Source organism: Pseudorca crassidens, chromosome 10 (assembly GCF_039906515.1).
Source record: "Pseudorca crassidens isolate mPseCra1 chromosome 10, mPseCra1.hap1, whole genome shotgun sequence".
In the NCBI taxonomy this organism is placed as follows: domain Eukaryota; kingdom Metazoa; phylum Chordata; class Mammalia; order Artiodactyla; family Delphinidae; genus Pseudorca; species Pseudorca crassidens.
This window is the reverse complement of record NC_090305.1, coordinates 100,169,019-100,188,632: the sequence shown is the minus strand read 5'-3', so window position 1 is coordinate 100,188,632 and position 19,614 is coordinate 100,169,019. Positions and strand designations below refer to the sequence as shown.

The 19,614-nt window shown below is 53.6% G+C and overlaps 1 protein-coding gene across 9 annotated transcripts; it reads right to left on the bottom strand.

Moving 5' to 3' along the window:
- Nucleotides 1-1,914: 1,914 nt before the first annotated feature.
- On the bottom strand, nucleotides 1,915-17,949 carry BRPF1 (bromodomain and PHD finger containing 1). Of its 9 annotated transcripts, none has more exons than XM_067755341.1 (14): nucleotides 17,532-17,948; nucleotides 15,005-15,613; nucleotides 10,109-11,068; nucleotides 9,108-9,270; nucleotides 8,447-8,578; nucleotides 7,925-8,071; nucleotides 6,832-7,141; nucleotides 6,182-6,499; nucleotides 5,575-5,859; nucleotides 4,930-5,077; nucleotides 4,218-4,354; nucleotides 3,997-4,115; nucleotides 3,496-3,650; nucleotides 1,915-2,765 (listed from the first exon to the last, which is right to left on the bottom strand). In XM_067755341.1, exons 2-14 carry the CDS (start codon nucleotides 15,601-15,603, stop codon nucleotides 2,582-2,584), a joined length of 3,657 nt encoding a protein of 1,218 aa, XP_067611442.1. In that variant the 5' UTR covers nucleotides 15,604-15,613; nucleotides 17,532-17,948; the 3' UTR covers nucleotides 1,915-2,581. The 9 variants fall into 9 exon arrangements, with proteins under 9 accessions (XP_067611442.1, XP_067611441.1, XP_067611445.1 ...); XM_067755340.1 differs by having other exon boundaries at nucleotides 6,182-6,502; nucleotides 17,532-17,947; XM_067755344.1 differs by having other exon boundaries at nucleotides 7,943-8,071; nucleotides 17,532-17,947.
- Nucleotides 17,950-19,614: the final 1,665 nt, after the last annotated feature.

The following is a 19,614-nucleotide window of genomic DNA, read 5'->3' as shown; positions in this document are numbered from 1 at the left end:
CCTTACGTATCCTCCCCCGCCCCCCACAGCCTCCGGGCGCGCACCACTGTCCCCACTGTCCCAAAGAGCTTCCGCGACTTTGGGAAGCGCGCGGAAGCGCTTTCTTCGGCTTTCTCCGGCGTCCGACCTCTCTCACCGGAAGTACGGTTCAAGCCCGGCTAATTGGATCCAGAGGTAGCCAATCCACGGAGAGTTAAGAGTCGCCAATGAGAATCGGGCGTGGCGGCGGGTGGGCGGGCCTTTCCGTGGCGCCGCAGCGGTTGGCGCGCTCTGGGCTAGCTGCCCGCCCTTGGGCTTTCCTCTGTGGGCTCGGCTGCTCTCGGCACGCCGGTGTGTCCCATCCCCGCTCCCCAGGGTCCGGGCGCACTGTGCGCCCTCAGGCCCCAGTCCTCACTGCCTGATCTTCTCAGAGCCCTGGGATTCCTCAGGGTCTGCCCGCCCACAGAACCAAGTCCTATCCCTCGCCATCCTTAGCCTTTCTCACCGAGCCTCTCGGGGCTGATCCTCGCCCTCCTCAGTCGGCCTCCCCTGAACCACCCCCTCACTGAGAATCGCGCCGGAACGCAGCTCCGGGCCCGCCGAGCCCCTGAGGTGTCTCCACGGCATCTGGCTCCCGAGGATTCTGCCTTCGCGCTCACCCGCTGAGCCGCTACCCTCCAAGGGCTTGTCCCTGAGCCTCGACGCTGTAGGCTTAGGCCTCCTCACAGACTTCCTCGTCAGAGGCCTGCCTCCTCGGACTGGCTGCCACAGCTGCTCCCTCCGTCTAGGGCCTTCCTCCACAGCACTCCCTCAGCCCTGCCCAACGGGGCCTGGGTAGGCCTGCCTCGGGGACTGCGCCCAGCGGCCCAGAGAGGCCACAGGACCACCAAGTGTGTGGCCCCCCGGGCAGCCCCGGTGCCAGGGTCGGCTACCTGACCCAGGAGAGATGTATCATGTAACTTCTTACCTTCTGGAGAAAGACACAAAAAGCAGGGCCACAAGAACTGCCTCTGGGCGGTGATTCTTGGTTACTGTATCTGAGCCATTAGCCTTCAGATTCCTTAAGGGACAGACTGACGGCTGATGTATCTCTGTGTGCTTCTTGCCACAGTTCCAAGCAGCGGGGGCCGTGAGCCTGGCAGCGTCTCAGTTCCAGGCTTCAGGAGTTACCAGGCCCTGGGGCAGCTGCTTCCTGCGTCTGTCTCCTCGGCAGGCACGACGGCCCACAGGTGCCTGGTGCTTAGAGGGCATTCCTCCAGTAAATGCTTAAATTGGAAGAGGTGTCAAGGTGGGGAATGAAGAGTCCCTCTGCATTCCTGCTGAGGCCCCAGCTAAACAGGGGAAGAAGGGTCACACAGCTATAGTGACTCTGAAGCAGCACCCGGACCGTCTCACTGGCAAAGGACTCGAAGCATCTGCAGTTCACGAAGGAATGGCCACGAGACTCTTCCCTTCCAGTCGTTCGGCATACTGGTTGAAGAGCCAGCTGTGGAGGCGGGCTCTTGTTCAAATGCTAGCTCTGCGACTTCCTAGTTGTGGGAACTTTGGCAAGTTACTTAATTTGTCTAAACCTTGGTGTCTTTGTGGAGATAACTACCCTGTCATTAACTTTCCCCGTAGTTATTGCAAGGATTATACAAAACTGTGTATCTAAAGGTGCTTCAGCACAGGGTCTACCACTCAGTGAAGGACATGGGGAATGGGAGCTGTCATGCTGGGTTAGCCAAAGACTTCGTTTGGGTTTTTCCGTAAGATGTTACAGAAAAACACGAATGAACTTTTCGGCCAACCCAATATTATCTTTGCTGTTGTCTTACAAATGCAGCAGGCACAGCAGCCAGCAACCACTTGGGCCCAATTATTTACCATCCCCGAGGAACACAGCCTCACTTTTGCCCTGGCAGAAGGCAAGAACCAAGAATTCCAAACAGACCATTTATTTTCTAAGAATCAATATATTTTCTTCCTTTGAAATAAATACAAACCAGTTTGAAAGGTGGGGGAATCTATGGGAAGAAGGGAAGTGGGGACAGGCCCCAGTCTTTTTTTTAGTACCAAATGACTCTGGCGCGACCCGGAAACGCAGTTACAAATGAGAATAATTTAAATTCTCCACTATTTACAGTATTTACAACAGCAGGGGAGGGGGGGTCACCTAGTGCCCCTCTTCCGGGCTGGACAGACATCAATCTCAATGCTAGGCTGTGCAGATGCCAGCTCACCTCACCACCTCAGGGGCCTCAGGCCACTAGGCAGTTAGGGGTTCTCCTGGCATGAGTAGGCAGAGGTGGTTGGATGGCCTGTTTTACACAGCGTCCTAAGCTTGGCCCACCAACGTGCGCTACAATGCCATGAGGTCTCTGGAGCTTTCTGGCCTGTGGAACCTCCCCTCTCATTGCGCAGAGCCCCCATGGGCCCTTGGAGTGTTCTGTACAGTCCAGCTGCACTCAGGGCGGGAGGGACCTCCCCCACCCAGCTTCCCCTGAGACTGGCCCCAAGACCAGGAATGAGTCAGTGCAGAGGCCGGTGCCACTCCAGGACAGTGAGCAAAGGGGAGGAGAGAGGTGGCAGGGCACTGTAGGTTGGGTTGTGCTGGACAGTATCAGTCACTATCGCTGGTCTCACTGCTCTGCTCGCCCTGCACCTTGCTGCGGTGCTGCAGAGCCCTGTGGTAGGCGATCTGTACTGACTTGCGGATGTTGGATTTCCGGCCCTCCAGCATCTTCTCCTTGTCAAGGTCCTGGTTCACGCCCAGAGGAACCAGCTTAGTCCTGGGCAGCCACTGCCTGTAGGACGAGGTGAGAAGCGAGTAAGTCATCTCTTATCTCTGGGGGAGCAACAGGCACCAGCCTTCCTCACTTGTTCATTCCTTCAAAAACTCCTCCTGAGTGCCCCACTCTGGGCCAGGCTCTGGTGGGAATTAAAGAAACCAAGAGATGCAGTCCCTGCTCTCAAGGAACTGCTCACAGGCTAGTGATGAAAAGAGCCCAGTCATCGGTCACAACGGGGTAATCATAGGTTAGTTATGGGCACAAAAAGGAGCCTTGACCTACCCTGAAATAGGTACCTTGTCCAGTGGGCTCCAGGCAGACTTAACTGACATTAAACATCCTCTGCAGACAATTAACAACCAGAGACCACACGTAAGTGTGACGGAACAGGCATTCAGAACCTGAATGATTATGCCTGCTTTATCCCCATCTTGTCACCATGGAGGCAGAGGTGGGAAAAGTAAGTCTAGAAGCCACTTTAGTCTGGGTGGGGAGCCACCCCCACATTTGTCACAGTCACTCACGGTCCTTTGATTTCTAGCTACAGCTGTCTGTCAGCTGCTGCCCGCTCAGTCTCTCAGACTCTTGGTCAACACAACCCTTTTGCTCAAAGATCTAAGTCCCTCCCCCACTGATTTATGACAGCTCAGGCTGTCTGTTGCTGGAGTTCCCTGGCAACCTGCCCCGATACCGAGGGTTGCATCTGTGGCTATGAGTCACATCAAATGCTCCCCTCCTCCCTTACCAGGTTCGCTTGTTGTCAAAGAAGAGGACGAGGTAGAGATGCTCTCGGGCTTCCTGGGTCATCTGTTCCCCAAGTTTCAGCACCTCCAGTGGGGGCACAGGGATGGGAACCCCATGGTGGAACATACCTTCCCGGGGCATCTTTGGATCAATGATCTAAGGGTGTAATAAGACCTTGGTTTAGTTCAGTCTCCTTCCCAAGGCTTACCCTATCCAAGAATTTGGAGACTACGTCTGAAGTGGGAACAGAAAATGGTTACCACACTCCTAGGGCTGCAGTGCTGACCCTTGGCTTATTTCCATGCTGAACTATTTCAGAGCCCAAGGGGCAAAGGGAAGAAAGAGGGAGAGATGGAGAAACTAACCAGGGACCTCTAAGTGTCTATCTGCCGAAGACTCCTGTGCTCTGCAGCTCAGCAGAGAGTAGAAAAAGTCTGCTACTTTTGAGTCTGTGTTCTGGGGTTGGAAGACAAGGGATATGACAAGAAAAGTGGAAGCCTACCAGAGCTGGGTATGATGGATACCCTCGGCATTTGGCCCACACCAGGTCCAGAGCATCCAGTGGGGAGTCCTCATCCTCTGACAGCCAGCCAGCTCCCCGGCCCAGACTCTTCCTTACCACTTCACAGGAATGGGAGAGAGGGGGCGGATCAGCAGTCCGGGGTCTGGCAAGGCCCTGACACTGGGCCCCCAGAACCCCTGGCTTTGGGCAGGCGTACTTACTGCTGTGGCCCACGCCGCGGCCAGTGCCCACGGAGTAGGCCTCGTTCTCAGTGCCTGAGGTATCTTCACTGCTATCCTCTGGGAACGTGCCCCGAGAGAAGGAGGGCTTGCCCCGGCCTTGTTTTGAAGGCGTTGTGCTGTGGACAAAAGGGAAGCTCAACTCAAAGGAGGGGAAGAGTGGGGAATGGCATGGTGGGTATCCTCCCTTCTTTAAGCCCCTAGGGTCTAAGACGTTTGGAAAGCAGAGGCTACTTGAAGAATTTCAAACTCAAATGCCCTCAGGGACTTGGGGGTGATCTGACTGAAGTGGGCTGGACATAGCAGTAGTGCTGAATGCATGCGCCCGTCTTAAGTCAACAGTGGCCAGAACTGCCAGTCTGATTTTTACAGAGACTACAGAAACTGGGAATTTTATATGCCACTTCCGAATCTTTTTTTTTTTTTTTAATACTATGCTGGCCAAACAAAATGTCTGCAGGCCAAATCCAGCCCACAAGGAACCAGTTTATGCCCTCTGTTCTAAACCATCAGCTTAACACAGGGTGGGCTCCTCTGTTTCATTATGGTGACAGTCTCATCTATTCCATTTATTTTGCAGAGAACCTTTGGTTTGAGCCATCTTAATCTAGGCTAAAATGGCTGCCACCCCACTCCCCATAGGGAAATCTAGAAGGCCATCCCGGAGGTGGGTCTTGATCCGGAGGACTGGTACCTGGTCCGGTCTGAGGCAGCGCTGCTGCTGCTACTGCTGCTGGACTCAGAGTCCGAGCTGCTCCGAGGAAGGCTGCAGTCATTACGATACACCAAGAAACTCTTCTTCACTGGCTGGTTTCCACCGCTGAAGCCGTTGGCTGGTAAGTCTTGGTTGGGGGGAGGGGGGAAGGGAAAGAATCAGTCAGGAAGATGTAGATCAGAGATCTACTGGGGGTAAGAGGGACTTAGAGCTTGGCTTTCACTTCTGTGCTGGAAAATTCCTCCAACCTTGGCCAGCAGAGCTAGCTCTGGGCAGTGTCCACCACAGTTGGCCACAGCTCTGCCCCACCCCTTGCACTTCCCTTGGCAGTTACTAGCCTTAGGACACAAATGGCTTAAAGGAGATTCCCCAAGGAGGATAAGAAGAGAAAAGGTGAAGTGATACAATGGGGGGGGGGGGGCCCTGGATGGGAATCTAGCTGGGTCAGCATCTCTGGGCTTCAGTTTCCCCATCTGTAAAATGAGGGAATTGAATTAAAGGATTCCTAAGGGCCCTTCTAGCTCTGATATATTATGGGCAAATGAAGGGATAGGTGGGAGTTATATTGGGAAGGATGGCAGCTTTGCTCACTCTACTGCGGGGCTGGGTGATGGTGAGGCTCACCCATTGGGGGGTCTTCTGTGGATTTATCACTGTCGCTGTCTGAACTCGAACTGGGCCGAGGGCTCCTACCCCGCTTGCGCTGACGCAGGGAGCCCATGATGGGGAGCTGGGGGGGCCCCACAGGACTGCCTCCGTGGCTGGGGGTCATCTGGCTCTCCCGGTTTTTGGGGGGCCGGCCCGGCCTCTTGGGCGGTCCAGCTGTCTTCGGGTTCTTTTTGGAGAACAGAACTGAGGTTCTCCTGCCCACCTCATGTGCGGGGGTTGAGGACATGTTGGGACCCAGGCCTGGAGCAGAGAAAGAGAGAAGGAGAGTCGGTGAGGGGCCTGATGTGGGAAGGGCATACATCCAGGGTAGGCCCTGGGTATATAGGACCATAACTCCAGGTAGAGTAGGGGAGATAATCTGGGGGGCATGGAGTTGGGAACATTGTCTCTTATACAAATAGCCAGAGAGGCAGCTAAGAGGCCCTTGACTGGGGAATTGAGGGAGAAAGTGCAGCTGGCTGTGCATGAGGGACCTCTGCCTGGGGCATGGCAGGCACTGAGTGTGTGCTGCAGAGTCAAAGTCTGGCTGGCCTCGGGGTCCACCATGCTGCGGGGTTCAGACCTTTGCTTGTCTCCTGGCTGCTGCTCTCCTCGGCGGCACTGTCTGTCTGCCCGTCCTTGTCACAGGCTGCCGGGTGGGGTGTCAGGCTGCCCCGGCTGGAGGGGCCGTGCCGCTCAGGCCCATCCCGTCCAGTTTCCCGCTGGGTGGCAAGCTTGCGCCGCAGTGCCGTCATCTCTTTCTTGATCATCTTTGCACGCCTTGAGCGGCCCACGCTCTGCTTACTGGCATTCACCTCATCCAGCCGCTCAAGCAACAGCTTCAGCTGCTCTTCCACCGGCAAGTGCTTCTGGTTCTCCAGCAGGACCAGCCGCTCTTCCTCTGCTGCCAGGGGTGGGAATAGGGAGGAAAGGGTCAGACTCAGGGCAGTCCTCTGGGCCCCGTGAACCTGGGCAGGCAACAAGAAACCCACTCTTCTCCCCCTCTGCTTCTCACCAGGAGCAGCTGTAAAACAGTAGCCCCGAGATGTGCAATGGCAGGGACTGCTATGCATTCACCCAGTCTGGCTTCTTAGAGCGCATTCCTGGGGATAGCCTGCCACTGCTCAGCCTAGCTGCTTCCTGCCTACACAATGCCTGCTCCCAGGAGGGGACTTTGGAAAGCTGTTCATCCCTGGCATTGGCGTCTATGTGGAGGTGTGACTTATCACCCACCATCTTCGGTGTGGTGTGAGGCCTCGTCTCCAGCCAGGCTGTGGGGGATATGCATGCCCGTCTCAAAGTCAATGCCCATTTTTTCTGCCTGGCGCCGGGCCTGGCGGAGCACAGCACCACCCTGCTCACGGAGCCGCACTGCTGCCCGGTAGAAGATGGTATCCTTGGCATTATACTTGAGGCAGTTGCTGACGATGAGGTTGAAGTCCTCCTCAAAATCATCAAAGTTCAGGTAGCGGTAAGCCTCCAAGTTCTGCTTCATGGTGAAAAAGTCCATAGGCTTTTTGATGTGGTCTAGGTAGTCAGGTACCTGGGAGAACACGGTAGGTGTAGCTAAGTGGAGATACGTTCCTCATTCCCCCTGAACCCCTGTTCCTAATAACCTCCCTTGAAATGCATCCAGCAACCTCCTCCCACCACAGTTAGAGGCAGGCATTCAGCACAGGGGAAAAGAAAGCCGGATTCTAGTCTTGACTTTACTAGTCACAAGCTGTGTGACCTTGGCAAGCCTCTTAACCTCTCTGGGCCTTCTTTTCCTCACCTAGAAAACAGTAATGAAACTACAGCCAAATCTATCTCCTAGAGCCATATGACGCTTTAGTAAGAAAATGACTAGGGGAATCCTCTGGAAAAAAACACCACCTTGCATTCCTATAGCTCTCTTTACTTATCATTAAGACTTATAAGGAGGCTGCTGCCTCAGGCCTCTCATTTTATACCTTTTAGAGAGAAGAGTCTGCCAGTCAGGACCTAGGGCTTCAGAGATGGTTCTTTAGGTGCTGAGCCTTCTAAATTCTCCGTTCTAGGGTTCAGCACCCGGAAAGTGTCTTCCTGCCCTGGGATAATTCATTTGGCAGACTCAGTCCCTGCCTCTGGGGAAGGAGTGCAGATTGCCTCCCATTCTGGGCCCTTGGGATATGACAGGGACAAGACAGAGTCCAGGTGATGCATGTGGCTCCAGTTCATCCTGGAGCCCCAGAGCCACCAGCCCCTCTCTTCAAGGTCCCCTCCTAGTCCCTGGCCCAGACCTGCAGCGGGGGTCCATCTGGGAGAGGAACAGAAAGAAGGTGGAGTGAGGGGAAGGGATTCTTACTTCGTCCAATTCGGTTACCTCAGACAGAGGGACCGGCTCGCTGAAGATGTTGCCTGTGTCCTTCTCTTGGAGCTGCTCCAGGGTTTTTCGAAGGAGGATGAGGAAAGGGGTCAGCTGCATCTCCATGGCAATCTGCTGGACCTTGATCTGACACACATAAAGGCCCGATCAGCCAGGCCTAGGCCAGTCCCTTGGCAGAGAGGTCTGAGGAGATGGCTGTAGCTGGTATGGGAACTCGCCTTCCTTCCCACCCTACACAGCTCGGTGTACTTGACTCCTCTGGACTTTCCCTTCCTTGAGCTCCCAGCACCAGCTACCTGCATCACATAATTTAGGATTCCGGTCACACTCTCCTGCGACATTCTGCTTCCGGTGGGCTTGAGAGCAAACTGAGCTCACGAGACCTGACTCCCGCATCAGCCCTGTTGCTTCCTGGACAGGTGACACATACTTGTCCATGTTTTCTGTTTTCCTGGGTCTGTTTTCTCTACTGTAAAAAAGAGTTGGCCCAGGAGCACTCACCGTCTCCCTTTTGAGTTTCTCCCGCTTGCGGATCAGCTCCACCAGCAGCCGGGCTCGCTCCAGGTCGTGCCGAAGCCGCTGCCAGGACTTGAGCTGTTCTTTGAGGGCCCAGTTCTTGTCCTCAGAATCTCTCTGAAGAGGCAAAAGAGGGATCAGGAAATGATGAGAGAGCCAGAGGGGACGAGAGCCCAGGAAACTTGGGTCAAGGGCAGGCAAAGCCAAAGGAGGGAGCACAGTGATTTATTGGTAGGCTCACTAACTAACTGAAGTGGAAGCTCCTCAACCCACATGGCCCCTAGGCCCAGCACAGAGTCGGTGCTCAGTATATGCTTGCTGTGAACGAACAGATGAACACATAGGAAAAATGCGTTAAAAATCATCTGTAAGGATTTCATCCTGAGCTTGCTTTGAGGCCTAGTTTAAAGGAGGAAACAGCCCAAGCCCTCAGACACTGGAAACTACAGTCACAAATCTCTGTTCTTGGGGACCTCCCTGGCGGTCCAGTGGTTAAGACTCCACGCTTCCAAGGCAGGGGGTGCGGGTTCGATCCCTGGTCGGGGAACTAAGATCCCACATGCCGGGCGGTACGGCCCCCCCAAAATCTCTGTCCTCGTGCCCCTGGCACTAGTTCCTAGAGCCCACAGGGAATCTGACACAGTACCCCAACTTGGTCACAGTTCCTCTGAGACTGCAGGTGTGTCTGCAGGCGACGCAGCAGTGGGACCCCATTCCGTGACTGCCTCTTCAGCGTCCAGTAGCTGTGCAGCCTCTGCATGAACTGGCTCTTCCTTTGGATGGTCAGGCGGTTAGTGATTTTACTGAGCCTGGGAAGCAGGAGAGCAAAGAGAAAAACCTCTTGGGCCCTGATTTTCTTAAGCAGAACAGTGGTCTCTGGCTAATGAGAGTTTCTGAGTGGGGCTAAATAGGGAATAAATCTACTGTCAGAAAGGCCTATGACACTGGGCTAAGGCAAAGAAGAGCAAAGAGAGCTGTCAATGGCAACTCAGCAGGCAGGGAGCCAAGCTCCCAGCTCTAAGCCAGATCCATAATTCTGTTCCCCAGTGGGTCAGGGAGCCTGCCCCTAAGACTGCTCTTGTCATTGCAGCCCAGAGTGCTATTTGACCCTGGGATACCCAACTCAGACTGAGCCTGGGAAGGTTTTAAGATGAAGTATTACTGTACAGCAGTAAACTATAGGAAATCGACTATATAGCACAAGAGAGAGTAAAAAGTAACTGATGACTGTAGCCCTCATTTGGACTTATTTGTGGCAGCAACCGTTTCACGATTCCTAGAGCGTATCCATCCCCCTTCTTCATTCCATTCTCCCTTCAGAGTCGGACCATTTCTTCCACTGTGGCTGGTAGCTATTCCAGCCTCTTTCTTCCTAACTTAAACCACCTCATCAAAACGGAAGGCAGTTTAAAACACGTTAGGTCTGCCAGATAAAAGCTGAAGTTTCTGTTTCCTAGTGTAAAAGCCAGGTGACCTGCTAGAGCTCATCTCTTTTGATATTAAAAACAAAAAGCAAAAAAACCCCAAAACTTCTATGTAGCTCCTGATAGGAAGAAGATACCCCAACCCTGTCACTCCACTCAGGGGGCTGTCAGTCTCCAACAGGGCTTCTTCCCTCAACAGCCTGTCCACCTGCTCCCCTCATACCTGTGTGGTGGGATGCAGGGCACAGACACCACAGGTGCTGCTGCCCGTTTCTCTGCCAAGATCTTCCGCGCCTTCTTCATCTTGATCCGGGACTTGGCCTTGGCCTTCTTGACCTTCTCTGAGCTCCAACTCTTACCCTCCTCCTCCTCCTCCTCCTCCTCCTCCTCCCCCTCGCTGTGGGACAGGGCAGGCAGGCGGCGTGCTGAACCTGGAGGCGTATGGATGTCGCAGTAGGCAGTCTTGCGGACGCTGAAGGAGGTGCCATTGGCACCCGTCTCCCGCACAGGCTCCATCTTCATGTAAAGGCCAGCCTGCTGGGCACACGTCACATGGAAGGCTGTGTAGCAGTTGGCCTTGTGGCACTGGATGCAGGCCCCTGAGCCCCGCTGTTTGCAAATGTAGCAGGTCAGCTTCCAGCGAGCTGGCGGGATGTGCTCGATGCTGTCGATAGGCTCCAGGAAGACCGTGTTGGCGAAGCAGACCTCAGGGATCCACAGGGCACACACCACATGGGCCCAGCGCCCATCATCTGTCTGCTTGAAGGCACCGCCCTTGTTGGGGCACAGGGCGCAGTCCACAGCACGGGAGGGTGACTGTAGGCAGCGGCGGCACAGCCACTGGCCCTCAGGGATGTAGGGGACACCGTAGCACTCCTGGTGCACAGCCAGGTTGCACATGTCACAGAAGAGGATGACATTGCTGTTCTGGCACTCACCATCATTGCAGATACAGCACACTGCATCCTCATCCACGAGCGCATTGGGGTCGCCTTTATTGTGGCTCTCAAAGTAGGACTCTTTCTCCAACCGGTCCATTAAGTACTCAAAGATTTCCTGCGGAATGGGACTCACACCCTCCGTCTTCCGCCGCTCGTTCATGATATCCAGCCAGATGTAGTCCTCCTCATCCATGTCATACTCTACTTCCTCATCCAGCTCTTCCGCCGACTTCTCGATGTACCTGCAGTGCACATAGGCAGCTCAGCACCAGAAGGTTGAGATTTCCCTCCTTTAAAGATTATAGGGTTATATCTGTCGAGTACTCACCCTATTCTAGGCCTGTGCCTTTACGTAAGTCTGTGTTGTCTGATTCTATCCTCACCTTTACCCCAGGCACTCTAAGTCCTATAATCATTCTTATTTTGCAGAAAAGGAAAACTTACATTTGGGGAGCTTAATTCACCTGCCCTGGTCCTCTTGTGAGAAAGTGGCAGAGCTGGGATATGAACCCAACCATGCCGATTTCAAAGCTCATGTCCTAGCTGCTACACTGCCTCCTTTGAGGTGCAGAGGCTCAGCCAGACTCCTGAAGGATGGGGCAGCTAGGACCCATTATTGGGGTGATCTGGGTGATGATACAAGGAGTCAGAGGAAGGAAGGTCCTCAGTTTTCATTTGCAAATCATACATAAGTTGTTTTAGCACCAACTGGCTATGTCCTGAATGCAGCTGCTGTAGGTCTTCTGTTAGCTGGTACCAGCATCAGCTCAGGGCTCCCTCAAACTCTAGGTACTCTTTACTCTCTGGATAACCTTGGGAAATAACAGTCAGAATAACTAAGATTTACTGAGCATTTACTATAAGCTAGGCATTGTGCTAAGTTATCACATTTATTTTCCCCATAGCCATAGGGTCAATGTTTTTACTCTCCTCACTTTATAGATGAGGAAACTGGAAGCTTTGAGAAGTTAATTAACTACCCAACACAGTTAGTTCACACAACCAGGAAGTGGCAGAGTGAGGATTCAAACTGCACTTCACAGCACTCAGTGAGCCAGCGGGACTGCAGCTAAGGATTGCTCCAGGTGCCTGGGATACAAAGTAGGCTCCCCACCCCCTTGCCATGCACACTCTAGGTGGCCTGACCCTGGTGTTGTAAAGCTACAGGGAGCTACAACGGAAAGAACAGGGCTTTGCCCTCTAACAAACCTGGATTTACATCCTGGCTCTGTTACTTTGTGGCATTCAGGACATCACTGCCCTTTTCTGAACCTCAGTCTTATTTTTATTTATTTATTTTTTTTGCGGTACGCGGGCCCCTCACTGTTGTGGCCTCTCCCGTTGTGGAGCACAGGCTCTGGACGTGCAGGCTCAGTGGCCATAGCTCACGGGCCCAGCCGCTCCGCGGCATGTGGGATCTTCCCGGACCGGGGCACGAACCCATGTCCCCTGCATCGGCAGGCGGACTCTCAACCACTGCGCCACCAGGGAAGCCCTGAACCTCAGTTTTATTGATGACAGAATGAGAAACAAATGGGCTAAATCAAGTGGCACACAGCAGGCCCTAGATAAATGTTAGTTCCCATGCCTCCCCTCTCCTCTCCACAAGGGAAATGTGGCTCTGGGGGCTACAGCAGGCCAGGCAAGCAGAGGTTCCGGAGCCATGCTCTAGATGACAGCAGGCGAGTGAGCTGATCTCTCTGGGCCTTGGTTTCCACACCTGTAGAATGGTGATGCTAACTTGAACCTATTTCATACAGCTGTTGTGAACATTAAATGAGTTACTACAGGTAAAGGGCTTAGAACAGTAGCTGGCATGGAGCAAGTACTCAATAAATGTTAGCTTTATTATTAGTTTTTGTATAGATCTGCCCCACCCTGTCTTGCGTTATAACTGTTTTTGTGTCTTAACTCCTCCACTATTAGATAAGAGGCAAGAACCATGTCTGATTCACCACACAGAAATAGGTGCTCAGTGTTGCTCGTTTGAAAGACATTTAGGGGGTGGAAGGGAGGACAGACTAAAATACTGTGTCTATCAGAAGCAACTTCTTCCTTAGCCCTTTACCTCTTCCCCAAGGTGAATGCAATGTCCTCATCCTTGAAAAAGGGTGTGGCTCAGGGCTAGTGTGAAACATCTGGTCCCTTCCAGGCCTTGGCACCAGCTCTCAACCTTTTCTCTGCCACGACACATGTGACATTATGTGATGGTGCATAACACACTCCCACCATGCAGCAAGATTACAGGGTGTGGTGCAGATAAGGTAGGCTGCATGTCACGTACAATTCCTGACACAGCAGCTGACACTCCACCCTCTCTCTCCCCCTCAAGAAAGCATACCAGATGTGAGCAAGAGCAAGTGGTGTTATTAGAGGGATGACCTCAAATCTTCTTACATTTATATAAAAAGTAAATCATTTCCAAAAGAGGCAGTTCTGCTAACAGTAGTAACAAATTACATGCAACACACCTCCCAACTGATTGCAGTGCACCAGCTGAAAGCTGCTGCCTGGAGAACAGATCTGATTCCCCCGAGGAAAGAGTGAATCTGAGTGGAGGGGTGAAGAAAAGGAGCAGAGGAGCTGGGCTGGGCTGCTTACTGGAGCCAAGAGCACTGAAGAGCCATTAGGAGAGAGGGCAGGCCCAGAGAGGGGTCTGTGTGTTGGGAGGTGGGCATGGCAGTCAGTACTGACAGACAAGAGAGGCAGTAGAAAGCCAGAGGGAAACGGAGCTGGGCTGAACAGATGAAAGGATGGAAGAGAGGAAGAAGAGACTGGCTAGCATGTGAACAGCGGTGAGAGGAGAGTGACGCATTGGGCCAAATTACTTGAGTTCCCAAAGATTTGCTTTTAAAAAACTGAGATTTAGTATAACATCACATGGGTTGCCCTTCTGGTAAAAACTACCTTTCATATAAAAACCTTTACAACAAGTCCTTGTCAGAGATCAGGCTTTCTGATTAGCTGACACCAAAGATGGCTCCTTAACTAACTCACCCAAATGCCCTCTTTGACTTGGATGCCAAGACTCTAAGAAATTTTACACTTGGTTTTTATTCCATCCTTCAGCTAGGGTTTCTGTATGTAGTTCCACCACCACACTTCCCCACTCCTTCATTTTTTTACCTCAAGTTAAAGGAATTTAGCCTTATGCCTGTGACTTTTTAAAAATATTAATTAATTAATTTATTTTTGGTGCATTGGGTCTTTGTTGCTGCACGCGGGCTTCTCACTGAAGTGGCCCCTCCTGTCACGGAGCATGGGCTCCAGGCACACAGGCCTCAGCAGTCGTGGCTTGCAGGCTCTAGAGCACAGGCTCAGTAGTTGTGGCGCACGGGCTTAGCTGCTCCACGGCATGTGGGATCTTCCCGGACCAGGGCTCGAACCCGTGTCCCCTGCGTTGGCAGGTGGATTCCCAACCACTGCGTCACCAGGGAAGCCCTATGCCTGTGACTTTATTAGGAGCCACTGTGACTAATTTTTGGAAAGAAGTGGGGTACTAAGAAACAGTTCAATGAAACAAATAAAAGGGTCCTTGGAGGAGTACAAAACATAGGCGATGAAAATACTGCTTACGCAGGCTAAAGGATGGGTGACAATAACAGAACAAGTAATGGGAAAATTACTTCTTTAGATTTACAAACTGATTTTATAACTTTATGAAATCATTGTCCCTAGTCTTGTACCTTTAGGCTACCAGAGGAATATCATACCTACTCTGCAGATGGGGTCACTGCAAACACCAAAAGCTGGATGCCTTTCCCAAGATCACAGAGTGATGGAGTAGAAAGAGTCAGGAACAAAAAATGGGACCTTTTGATACTGTGGAAATAGTGCAGCTTTGGAGTCAGAGGAACCTGGGTTTGTCAGCTATCTACTGACATGTGACTTCTCGGTCCTTTTTCTGGACTGTGGTTTCCTCATCTGTGAAATCAGAACAATACCTACCTGAGTAAGTTGTGAGAATAAAATAATGGAATGGCTATAAGGCACCCAGTGCAGGGCCTGGCATGTGGCAGTGTAGACGAAGTGCCATCATTGGCTGGGGCACTTTTATGCCTTGGCAGGACCAGTGTGCTTCTGCTGTGCTTTACCCCTGCCACTGCCTATCACCTATCTTTGACTCCTGAGCCCTGCTTGACCAGTTTTCCAGAGTTGGGAGGTGGAGGCGGCCTTACCGGTAATAGGAAGTCGGCCGGGGCGGGGCATCAGGGGTATCCTGCTCCAACTCCCGGTACACCACCTCTGGCAGCTTGGGAGTGGTGCTTGCAGAAGCATTGTGGTGATGGTGATGGTTGGAGTCCTTGCGCTTCTCCTTGTTCTTATGCTTGCCTGACTTGGGAGTAGCAGCCGGTGTCTCAGTGTTCTCCTTATTGCTGCCGTTCTCAGGGGCCTCCTCAGGGGCCTCCTCATCTTCTGACACCACATCCAGGTTGTCAAAGATGCTGATGCGGTGGACGCGGCCGTGCAGGTCCACCTCCACCATGCGCTGGGCCTGTGCGTAACTCATCACCTCACGGCTGGGCGACTGGGATACCTCTGAGGGGGTGGGTGACTGCTTGTTGGCTGGGCGTGACTGGCGCCCCTTCTTCTTGTGCTTTCGGAGTGGAGTCTGCTGTGGGGGTGGTGGGTTGTCATGGTCATAGTGGTACAGGTGGTACTCAATACCACTGTAACTCTTGTAGACCTTGCGGCAGGTCTCCACAGGGCACTCATACGGTGGCTTAGTTGCCCGCAAGTTGTGGCAGAAAGTCTTCACGTCAAAGTCCACCCCCATGCTGTCACATCTAGAATGTACAGATCAGTTAGCACAGGCCGAGGGAAGAGTTCCTGGCCACCCACTCCACTCTCTCCAGCCCTCCCTCTCCCCAAGGGTCCTGGCCAGCCAACCTCTACAGCAGCTCCAAATGCCCCCTCCTCCACAACATGGCCATAGTCTCGGCCTTATCACCTCTTGCCTGATCATCCTGCTCTGTGTCTCAGTTCTTCTAGCCTAATCTCACACAATGTGTCCAGAACGATCTTTCTACCAAGTAGAAACGATCATGTTAGTCTCTTGATTAAAAGCATCCTCCTGATGTTCCCCACTTACTTCAGGATAATATCCAAATTCCTTATGATGATATTCAAGGTGCTCCTTTCACTGTGTGGCCTTAGTCCTCCTTTCTAGATTCTTTTCACCAGTTACAGCTGTATTTCTGTCTAACCAGGACAACTTGTCAGTCCCTGAATGTTACAACCTCTCATTCCTGCAAGATGATCTCTATTTAGAATGCCTTCCAACCTCCCTGATTAGTGAGCTCCCACTCATTCTTCAAAACATGGCTCGAATGTCACTCCTGTTATGCTTCTTTGTCTCTCCCATGGAGAGCTGTGTTTCCCCAGCATTTCATCCTCACCTCCACCATGGCATTCACCACACTGGAAGTTCTCTGTCTCCTCCCATTAGACTGGGAGCTGTGCAGTGCAGACACCAGAGCCTACCCACCTCTGTATCCCCAGTACCTGGCATGTAGTGTTGTTTTGGCCAATGAATAAATAATCTGTTGAATGAATAGCTAAATGAGGGAGGGGATCACCAGTTCTGGAGATGAGATGGATGAAGGCTAGTGTCAGCCCATGCAGAAGTTTGAACAGGTAGCCAATGATTTGGTCCTGGACTCCAGCAGAAATCACTGGGTTACAGAAAGAATTAGTTAATTTCTGAGGCCTTTAAGGTAAGCCTATGCCCTGGCCCTGGGAGTGGCACCAGGCCCTAAGGGTACAAACAGGAACATGACAATCCAGGCACACTCAGCTCCATGCTGGTCCTCAGAGCCCTCCCTTCCTCCTCTCCAGTGTTTCTGGGTGAGTGGAGACAGCAGATGGCACCAGCCCCCAGGAAGCCCAGCTTGGTCAGAGAGACTGCCCCAATTTCTCCAGGGCTAGCTGAGTGCAACAATTTAACTGTGGTCTTGGCACCATTCCAAGCAAAGCCACCCTGAGCTCCCTGATTAATAACGGTCCTTGTTGGCTCCTCTCCTGCGACTTAACCAAGCTAGTGAGCTGCTCCAGTCTCTCCGTCAAAGCCCCAGATTGTCATATCAGTAAAACTACTCCTTAAACTCGCCCCTACTTCCTACCTGCACCTGTCTTTAAACAAACCAATCAGAAGCACAAACAAACTCTCCTCTTTCTATGATGAATCCCTGGTGAACGCTGCAGCTCTGCTGCCCCGGCTGGCTCCCTAATCAGCACAGAAACCCCCAGCAAACGTCCCGCTGGGACTCAGAAACCGAAGCACAGAGGAGAGACAAGGCAACTTAGACCCGAAAGCCCGTGGGGAGGGCCCCGGCCCAGGGGTATGGCGGCGGCATCTGCCCCAGGCGCTCCGAGGGCTGGAGGAAGTAGGGGGCGGAGGCCAGAGGGATTAGGCCGGGCCGGGCGGTGCCCGCAGCCCTCTCCCGGATGCGGCTACGTTTCCCCTTTGTCGAAATGTAAAATGTTAAACAAGGCTCTTCTCCTGCCATTGGCCCAGGCAGCCCCAGGCAACCCCGAAGGATACAGTGTTGCCCGGAATGCAGGCTGTGAGCGAATGCACTGTCAGTTCTCCGGGCTGGAGTGGCCCGAGGGTACTCGGGCTGGGCAGCTCAGTGCGCGCCCCACGAAAGTAGCCTACCCCTTCCCGGCTGGCCACTCCCGCCCTCGTCCCTGGCCCGCACTCACCGGCCACCTCGAGTCCGGGCTCATTGCCGAGGGCGCCCGCCGGGGCTCCGACCCCACTAGGGGAGGCCGGCGGGGAAAGACGGGCCGGGGATGGGGAGCCCCAATTCCGGAGACTGCAGACCTCGCCACCCCGACCCCCTGCCGCCCCACGCTCTGGCCCGGCTCCCTGGGATTCCCGCGCTGACCCCTGCCGCTCCCAGTCCCGCCGGCGCCCCGGTCTTTCAATTGCGGCGGCCGCCGCCCCTTTCGAAAGCCCCTAGGTTGCCCGGTCTCGGGACCCAGCACCGCCGGAACAATGGAGGCTCCCGGAGGCAGCGCGGGGACGGCGGCGGCGGAGACGGTGGCGGCAAAGGCAGTGGCAGCGGCGGCGGCAGCAGCGGCGGCGACGGCGTCTGCGCAGGGTAAACGCGACGCCGCAACGCTGCCGAGCTGCACTTTCGCCACACATCCCCGCCCGCCCGCTGAGGCTCGAGAGGCCATTCTCTGGGATTCGGAAGTGCCCCTGGACACCCTACATGGCTTTTCTAGCACCTCCATCTTAGAGCTGAGTTTCTGGAGACTGAAGTTGCGGTACTCGGGACCCGGAGTGGTGGGGCCGTTTGTAGCGAATCTGCGACCACGTACGGTGAGCGCGGACTGGGCGTGAGTAGCCCGCCCTTCTCCCTTCCCCCTCTGCCTCTCTCCCCCCCTCCTCCTTCTCTCCCTCCTGCTGGCGCCGCGGCTGCGGTAGGGACCTGGCCTTGGTCTCGGAGGAAGGCGGCGAGGCGGGGCGGGAGCCACGGGGCGGGACTGGGGGGCAGGGCCAAGAGCAAGAGGGACGCGGACAGGAGCCTAAGGGGGACCCGAAGTTATAGGTAGGGGCGGGGCGGGGCTGGAAGAGAATAAACCAGTCTACGGGGCGGGGTTTGCGAACAGTGGGCGGGGCCATCTGTAAAGCAGACCCCCAGTAAGGAGAATAGGGGCTGAACGGGGGGTGAAGCGTGGGACTAAACAGAAAAGTGGGCCTCAGAAAAGAAAGGGCGGGGCTTTGGGTGGGCCTGGAACTTGGAGATGGGCTAGGGGGAAAGGATATAGCTGGGAAAAACGATGTGAGGCTGAAGGTAAACGGTGGGGCTTGGGAAAGGTAAAGGGGCAGGGCTGGAGAAAAAGGTGTGAATCTGAAAGTAGCTGCCTGATTGGGGGTGGTGCGGAAGGCTGGTGGGGCGTGAAAGGGGTTGTGTAAGGTAAAATGAGATTCAGATGCTGGAACCCTGTAGGTAGGCGGGGAAATGCTTCATGGCTACGGGTTGCCGGTTGGAAGATAGTGTCAAAACAGAGCTGCGGGCTTCCCTGGTGGCACAGTGGTTGAGAGTCCGCCTGCCGACGCAGGGAACACGGGTTCGTGCCCCGGTCCGGGAAGGTCCCACATGCCGCGGAGCGGCTGGGCCCGTGAACCATGGCCGCTGAGCCTGCGCGTCCGGAGCCTGTGCTCCGCAACGGGAGAGGCCACAGCAGTGAGAGGCCCGCGTACCGAAAAATAAAAAAAAATAAACAAAGAAACAGAGCTGCTTTTAATGTGACTGGGCCACTTAGTAGCTATGTGAATTTGGCCAAGTCGTTAAATTCTTCCTCACCTACCTTTACTTATTTGTAAAGCTGAGCTCGACAACTCTGTTGTCAGTTCTTGGGGGCTTCGGAGAACTTGGGGGCCAGGAAGAGTCCACTTGTTAAACAATACTTGTTGCTGAGCCTGTCCAGTTTTGCCGTCAACAGCGAGCGTGAAAGATTCTGCCAGGGTTCTGGGGCAAAGCCCAAAGCATCTGGAAACTTCTATTTTATCTTAATACAAACCTTGCAGTTGACCCACTATAAAGTATGTGTTTTCATATACAGTGTCTTCCCCCAAACATCCTTATAAAATTAACACCCCAGGAAGAGGTTTGCTGATTAAGATCTTTGGATCCGGAGTCAAACTGTTGGGTTCTCTACAATAAGTGACTTAACCGCTCTGAGCCTTAGTTTCTTCATGTGTAAAATGGAGATAAAATAGTGCTTACCTCACAGGATTGTTGTGAGGATTGAATAAGATGATACCTGTAAATCA